This window comes from Ruditapes philippinarum, unplaced genomic scaffold, assembly GCF_026571515.1.
Source record: "Ruditapes philippinarum isolate M1 unplaced genomic scaffold, ASM2657151v2 ctg1917_1_1_1_1, whole genome shotgun sequence".
Taxonomy (NCBI): domain Eukaryota; kingdom Metazoa; phylum Mollusca; class Bivalvia; order Venerida; family Veneridae; genus Ruditapes; species Ruditapes philippinarum.
In genome coordinates this window covers 94,868-103,491 of record NW_026857493.1, presented here as the reverse complement: position 1 = coordinate 103,491, position 8,624 = coordinate 94,868, and the positions used below count along the sequence as shown (strand labels likewise).

The following is an 8,624-nucleotide window of genomic DNA, read 5'->3' as shown; positions in this document are numbered from 1 at the left end:
AGCGATTCATTCCAAATGATATCATTATGTCAAAGTATAATTGGCTATTAATATATTGTTTAAGTGTAATTTATAATACTAACATTATTACTTAATTTTCTCCGACCTGATTGTTTCTTTATTTCATTTTGAAAAAATATGTACCTAAGAATAACAAATTGTTTATTTTTAAACTAAGATTACTTCCCATATTAAAATACACGTTGTATTTGTTTTTGCCAAAAATTAATTACATTAGAACACGCTTACTGGCTTAATTATTTATTTTTCTCAAAGTCCATTTGTTATAAATATCTCAACCTTTTATCTACAGTACGGGATACTCTCGTAAAATTTATACCATATTTTAATATCAAATAAAAGGCGCATGCCAACTCTTTGTAACTTTGTAATTTTATATCAACATTAGCGTCTACAAATTATTTAATCAATGTGCGATCGGACTAAGGGCTTTATCACAAATACATCACGGACAAAGATAATCTATTAGGGATAGACGGGATATAAATCAGATCAGATATTTTTCCACCCCTGTAGTAATCGTGTCTAAATGAGATGACAACTATATATTTATCATTCGTCAAAAGTTTATTCATTAATTATTAAACTTATCTGACAAAGTTGGCAGAGCGGTCTTTGTTCGCTATTTACAGTTTTTAATTGAAAAACACATTTACTGTAAACAAGGATGAAGTGGTTTCTATAATTAAATTTAAATGAACTACGATTTGAACGTAAGTACAAGATACGTTTTTAGAGTGTATGTCGGAGGTTAAATAGAGTTTTGCAATAAATTTCCAGTGACATCTGCGAAAATGCAATAAAGTGAAACAAATGTACACTAAAAAGAACTTTAAAAAGTTCAATTTAAAGTGACAGGAATATTTGTACAAATGACATTATATTAGATAAAGAAGTCAGCAACGAAATAATTTCATTTTATACAAATGTAAAGGAAAGAGATGCTAAGTTGTTCTTAACAAATTGTTCTTAACAAAACTTTGAAGAAAAAGATTGAAAGGAAAAAAAACACACCAGACTTTAAGCGAAATACATAAAATATTTTTAGAAATGTTCAGGACAAATATATACTTAGGATCTAAGAGGATTAGGCGACGATGGACACACTATCATAAATGATAATTGTAATTTTGACAGGTTACCAGGACCACTAGACCATCGGTAAACGAAGGAAAGAGACATAATCAGGAATTTAATACCACTAGCAAGCTGTCTAAAAGGTATATATTGTACCATTGGTAATCTTTACTGGATTATTTTTTCATCGTCAAACTTTCAAAAATAATTATTGTACTATCGGCAGAGTACTATGTTGGATTAGTATATCACCGGCAAAATATCCAAAACAACAACAACAACAACAAATCCTTTCATACCATCGGCTAACTAGCTAGGACTGTTTACTATTTTCAAACTTTCTACAAGGATTATTATATATATATATATCATCGGGAGATTTCAGGACTACTGTTAAAATGGTTGTCGCTGTAAGGATCAGTCCACCTGTAAAAGGCAAGGTGCCCAAGTTGAACATGCTGGAGTTAGTTTCTGTTGCTAATAATAGATATAAAATCTCAAAGGTAATATAACAAAGTACTTTTATGTACTTTATTATACATTGTATATTGTTGTATTTTCAAAGAAATGCTTTCTCAAGTATTTTTTTAATTAAACATACATCCACATTTATTGTGTATAAAAAAAACTCGCAAAACAATCGCGATATATTATGTATGAATCCTCAAATTATAAACACGATCTATATTTGGTAGCGAATTTAAATTTAAAATCAGCCTGCAAAACAGGCTTTCAATTGTACTTACTAGTGGCATTTAAAGAACTGATCTAAAGTCATGATAACTTGTAACAATAAAATTATCTTTGTAATTAAACTGTATGTTCACTTGTCATGAAACATGTTTACGCCCATTCTCCTTTGCTTATACGTTAATTCACAATATTGTAGCACATTCTGAATCGTATTTCATTAAACTATTTTTATTCTCTGCTTCCACTCATGATTTATCGTTATATCGGCTTCTATCCTTTATTCTATCATATCTCACAGTTATTCTTATATTTGCTTAGCACATTCTATTGCTTAGCTTATCATATTATGTAAAAACAAACCCTACAGTCTGATTCCGTGGTATAATATAGCATTGTATATTATTTTGTCTGCTTCCATCGTTTATAGTATGTCATTGTATATCCTTATGTCTGCTTCCATCGCTTATAGTATGTCATTGTATATCCTTATGTCTGCTTCCATCGCTTATAGTATGTCATTGTATATCCTTATGTCTGCTTCCATCGCTTATAGTATGTCATTGTATATCCTTATGTCTGCTTCCATCTTTTGTAGTATGTCATTGTATATCCTTATGTCTGCTTCCATCTTTTGTAGTATGTAATTGTATATCCTTATGTCTGCTTCTATCGCTTATAGTATGTCATTGTATATAGTTATGTCTGATTCCCTCGCTTATAGTATGTCATTGTATATCCTTATGTCTGATTCCCTCGCTTCTAGAATGTCATTGCATATCCTTATGTCTGATTCCCTCGCTTCTAGAATGTCATTGTATGTCCTTATGTCTGATTCCCTCGCTTCTAGAATGTCATTGTATATCCTTATGTCTGATTCCCTCGCTTCTAGAATGTCATTGTATGTCCTTATGTCTGATTCCCTCGCTTCTAGAATGTCATTGTATATCCTAATGTCTGATACCCTCGCTTCTAGAATGTCAATGTATATCCTTATGTCTGCTTCAATCGTTTATAGTATGTCATTGTATATCCTTATGTCTGCTTCAATCGTTTATAGTATGTCATTGTATATCCTTATGTCTGCTTCCCTCGCTTATTATATATTATTATGTCTGCTTCCATCGCTTATAGATTCATCTCACTCTTTATCCTTATGTCTGCTTCCGTCGCTTATAGAATCATCACATAGTTAATCCTTATGTCTGTTTCCATCGCTTATAAAATCTTATAGTTTATCATTTTGTCTGTTTCCATCGCTTATAGAATCTCATCGTTTATCTTTTTGTCTGTTTCAATCGATTGTAGAATCTCATTGCATACTTATATCTTCTACCGTCGCTTATAATATTTCTGCATATCCTAATATCTATTACCATCGCTTATAGCATTATGGAACCTCATTGCTAATTTTAATGTCTGTTTACATTACGTATGGTATCTTAACCTTATATCGTTTTGTGTCGCTTAACTTTTCTTATCGCACATAAATATTTAAAGTGCTTTCTTTTATGATTATCTGCTTTAACCTGAAGTATCATATTATTTTAAGCTTATGTTTCCTTGTAAATCTGTTTCCTTTCTCGTAAAAGAATTAGTTATGTATCCACTGATTGTTAAACGGTTATTATCACTTGCTTACTTTCAGTTGCGAAAACGACTTGTTCCAGAAGGATATTGTTACGTGTGCAGCCGTATTGACCCGAGTGGAATTTTTTCCAAACCGAATGGTTATCTATTCAAGAAAGGCTTCTTACACACATGTGAACATTTCCCTAAAGCACCTAACTCAACATTTGTTCAAGAAGAAATTCCAATACACGACGACGACGGCGGAGATTCGCTTGTCGATTTTTCAACAGACAAGACCGAAACAATCAGCGTGACAATCAGGAGAGGGTCAAGGTCAACAGGCCACACGTCACCACCAAAAGAAGACGACAAGTTTGAACCTAATCTGGAAAATTTCGAAAATGACAAAATCAAATACAAACAGTCAGATTTTTCCGCGGGAAAATTTCGATTACCTTCCTTAGCAAACGAAGCAGATGGCGGTCTAAGTGCCAGATCAGAACCAAATAAATTTACTGGTAGAAAACTTTTTAAATCACGTAAACCCTCCGGTGCTCAAACCGGGTTTGTTAGAAAATCAATGTTTAAAACGGAATCTGTCCGCACAGAAAGTGTTCCCAGTTCAGAAACAGACCATATGAGTATCAAAGAAACCGGTTCCAACAAATTAAGTGCACAGTCAATGTTAAATGAAGATGTATTTTCTAGCAAATCGGCACGTGAAAATGGCTTCTATTCAACGTTTAATGATAAACAATTTGCTACACCAATGACCTCAGCTCGAAGATTTCCTGGTGCACATGGTCTTGTTATCAACGAATCAGATGGTCTGCAAAATGCATTTTCTTTAGAACCATTGATTAGGGAAGAAATACTGATTACGGAATCACGGGAACCAGCACGACGATTTAAAGCCAGGTACAAACCTGAGCGGAAGCTACAAGAAAAGCATGCACCAACAGAACACAGCGCTTCAACTTACCGACCAGATTCAGGTATTTGTATTCCATTTTATCGTTTAATCGCCAATACTCAAAAACCATTTACTACAGTTGAAAAAGCAAATTCATGTCTTTCCTGTATGTCACTTTTAAAAAACTTCATCTTAATAAAGGAAACAAGGCAAACTTGTGTTAAATTACTAGCCTAAATAACAGATCTTTTCGGACGGATTAAAGAAGAAAGAAGAACATACTAAAATCCTCGAGAGTAAGGAAACTTTCTTGAAATACATGTCATCGGAGGTGTATACAGCGTTTTTGGTGGTTGTTTTTATTTTTGGTTAATAAACCACAACAAACATACAACTTTTGTTCATTAAAACAACTTAAACCTTTGGTCATCATTTTAAATACTTCATATCTTTTTTATATTTTCAGCACATTTACGCTATCATCATAGGATGACAGAAGATTCAGTTCCGCATCCAGGATTTGAAATCCCACCAACTCCTGACGGCACAATTGAAATTGCTGAACAACAAACAGCAAAAGAAAATGGTGTTACTTGTATCAAAGGCGATACCAGCAATCACGATGATAATAAGCAAAAAGTCGGTGATTTGATTGAAACTAGTTCGGGAACTAATCATGTAACTCATTCAGTTACTTTATCGGGCGTATCTTCAGATAGAAAGAGCTTTTGCCGATGCGCTACTGACATGCGGGAAGTAAGTTTCACTCGAAATATATGTAGAACTTGCGGCAAAGACTGCAAGTTTCGTAATAGTTTGAGTAGGGGTTCTTCTCTTACGTATTCACAAACAGGGGATGGCTCCATTATCACAAGGAGTGGCCGTTTCCGGTCTACAAGACTTATAATGCCCGACGAAGAAATAGCCATGTATGGAAAAAATGCAAGAACTACGGTAGCTAGAAATGGCCATTACACTGACAGGAAATTCGCATTTAACGAGGAGGACGACCGATATTGGTCAAGTGACGAGGAATTTTTCGATTTAGACCAGTCACCGGTGTCTTGGTTACGTAATGACAAACCTTATCCGGTACTTAATCCGGATATTCATAAAGAAGCATATATAGCAGCGCTACAAGCGGCTAGGATGAAGGGAAAACAAAATCTTGAAGATTTTGAAATTGACGAAATGAAAATGCTACGGCGTCCAAATGTTTTCTCGTATATACCTCTTTTACCATTAAACGACAAGAATAAAATGAAATACATAGGAATACGGCCAGATAATTCTACTAAGCCAAAGAAAGGACAATTCATGAAGCACATTTTCGGGGATATCCAAGTAGACGATTTCTACCCTAGACTAAGACCTAGAAAAGGTGGTATGATTAAAGTCGATCAAGGAAATGATTCAAACTCAGAACAGACGACATCTAAAAATAGTAAAGATCCTGCAATGCAAAGTGTACCTGAACGATCGTCTGTTAGTTTAAAACTGAAAAGTCGTAATAATTAGATTTAAAAAGAAAACACGTTGTTGCAACAAAGCATTAAAAAAAGAAATCCTTAATATATGAAACAATAATAAGGCAGTAATGGAGATCGGCAGAATCAATACATGTATTTATACAAATGTGTAGGTAATTGTGTAACAGTGTTGTCCGATATATAAATATTAAAATCTACATATATAAACATGTTGATTTTTTCTATAATATATGAGTGCATGACTTATGATTATTAATCTATAGGATTCTGTTGTTGTCTGTGGGCCTTGTACAGTGAATATCCATCATAGGATATCTTTAAAATTAAAGTCGGAATTTAGTGAAAATGAAAAGTTATATACCATTTCGTTTATTTGTTTGTTGGATATTTAAGTCATACCAACATTGTCAAGGTCAGTCATATCGTGACTTTCAATCTTTACTGATGGAGGAAGATCTCAGCCGCCCCTACTTGCAGGAATTTTGGCAGAAATTAATTTTAAGGAATATGAGTGTGGGAGACATAGATAATTTAAGATTTGTGAAACATATTTTTTAATATAAAAAAAACATCTTTGAATACTGTATAAATCTGCCCCCATGGAACATTATTTTTTTTCAACATTATATATGGTATGAATATGTTTGTTTTCTTTATAGTTCTGTTGTTATGTTGAAAACACTATTATCATATGATCTAACTTTGTATGTTCCTATATTGGGATAGATGTATGATATTGTAAGTGGAAGTGGTGGATGGTTCCCCGACCCCACTTTCCACATGGACGGTCCCACTTCCACAAGGACGGGAAAAATAAATGAGCAACTATGTTGCTGAAATTAAATAACAAGAGGGCCATGATGGCCCTGAAGTCGCTCACCTGTACATAGGCCACCGGAGCGGGGCCAGTTTAAAGCCTGGGCTTTTATTTGAACAAACTTGGTAGACAACCATTAGAAGATGTTTCATGCTAAACATCTAAGGTCTAGCTCGTTGGGATTTTTAAAAGAAGATCTTTTTAAGTTTTTTCTTTACACATATAGTTAAAAACAATGACACACCTGGGGCAGGGCCAGTTTTGACCCCAGGGCTTTTATTTGAACAATCTTTGTAGACACTTACTAGAAAAAGTTTCATGCTTAATATCTAAACTCTAGCTATTCGGGTTTTTTCAAAGAAGATTTTTAAGTTTTTGCTATACTCGTATAAGGAAAATCAATGTCCCCCGGGGCGGGGCCAATTTTGACTCCAGGGCTTTTATTTGAACAAACTTTGAAGACACTCACTAGAAGATGCTTCGTGCTTAATATCTAAACTCTAGCTATTTGAGTTTTTTCAAAGAAGATTTTTCAATTTTTGCTATAGTTTTACACATATAGGGAAAATGAATGACCTCCGGGGTGGGGCCAATTTTGACCCCAGGGCTTTTATTTGAACAAACTTTGTAGACAATCACTAGAAGATGTTTCATGCTTAATATCTAAACTCTAGCTATTTGTTTTTTTCCAAAGAAGATTTTTTAAGTTTTTCCTATACACATATAAGGAAATTTGGAAAATCAATGACCCCCAGGGCCGGGCCAATTTTGACCCCAGGGCTCTTATTTGAACAAACTTGGTAGACATCCATTAGAAGATGTTTCATGCTTAATATCTTAGCTCTAGCTCTTTTGGCTCTTTATAAGAAGATTTTTAAGTTTTTACTATATGCATATGCGGAAAATCAATGACCCCCTGGGGCGGGGCAAATTTTGACCCCAGGGTTTTTATTTTAACAAATTTGGTAGACACCCATTAGAAGATGTTTCATGCTAAATATCTTGGCTCTAGCTCTTTGGGTTCTTTAAAAGAAGATTTTTTAAGTTTTTACTATATGTATATATATGGAAAATCAATGACCCCCTGGGGTGGGGCCAACTTTGACCCCAGGGCTTTAATTTGAACAAACTTGGTAGACATCCATTAGAAGATGTTTCATGCCAAATATCTTAGCTCTAGCTCTTTTGGTTCTTTAAAAGAAGATTATTTTAAGTTTTTACTATATGCATATAGGGAAAATCAATGACCCCCTGGGGCGGGGCCAATTTTGACCCCAGGGCTTTTATTTGAACAAACTTGGTAGACACCCATTAGAAGATGTTTTATGCTAAATATCTTAGCTCTAGCTCTTTGGATTCTTTAAAAGAAGATTTTTTAAGTTTTTACTATATGCATATAGGGAAAATCAAAGACCCCCTGGGGCGGGGCCAATTTTGACCAAAGGGCTTTTATTTGAACAAACTTGGTAGACATTCACCAGAAGATGTTTGTGCCAAAAATCTAAGCTCTAGCTCTTTAGGTTTTTTAGAAGAAGATATTTTAAGTTTTTTTCTTTTGGTTGCCATGGCAACCAGAGTTCTGCATGGAATTAAATTCTTTGAACAATTTTCAAAGGTGACAACCAAAGGAACATTCCTGTGAAGTTTGGAAGAAATTGGCTTAGTGGTTTATGAGGAGATGTCATTTAAAGTAAAAGTTTACGGACGACGGACGGACGCCGGACGAAAAGCGATCACAAAAGCTCACCCTGTCACTCTGTGACAGGTGAGCTAAAAATAAATAGATAAGTTTCCGTGATTTAATAACCCTTAATTACAACGTTTTACTATTTCTGGGACAGGGTTGCTAATAATAATTTACAAACGAAGTTACTTCCCTAAGTTTGTAAGAAGATATTTGCAACATAAACTTGTCATTTTATATTTCTTAAATCTGGCAGCGCAAAAAGAAAGACAAATCAAGACAAAATAATGACAAAACAATATTTTAATTTCTTCCCTTTAATATCTAATTTTAATACTTTTTACCTACAACATATCATTA

At 34.1% G+C, this 8,624-nt stretch overlaps 1 protein-coding gene across 1 annotated transcript; it reads left to right on the top strand.

Annotated features, from left to right (window-relative positions):
- Positions 1–454: 454 nt before the first annotated feature.
- On the top strand, positions 455–6,390 carry LOC132749937 (uncharacterized). The gene is made up of 3 exons (XM_060739880.1): positions 455–1,601; positions 3,437–4,355; positions 4,740–6,390. Exons 1-3 carry the CDS (start codon positions 1,497–1,499, stop codon positions 5,789–5,791), a joined length of 2,076 nt encoding a protein of 691 aa, XP_060595863.1. The 5' UTR covers positions 455–1,496; the 3' UTR covers positions 5,792–6,390.
- Positions 6,391–8,624: the final 2,234 nt, after the last annotated feature.

Excerpts from the sequence above, each read along its gene's own strand:
- LOC132749937 (XM_060739880.1), top strand. The coding sequence starts at position 1,497 with ATGGTTGTCGCTGTAAGGATCAGTCCACCTGTAAAAGGCAAGGTGCCC. Across the intron at positions 1,602-3,436 it reads ATAGATATAAAATCTCAAAG|TTGCGAAAACGACTTGTTCC; the intron begins GTAATATAACAA and ends GCTTACTTTCAG. Across the intron at positions 4,356-4,739 it reads AACTTACCGACCAGATTCAG|CACATTTACGCTATCATCAT; the intron begins GTATTTGTATTC and ends TTATATTTTCAG.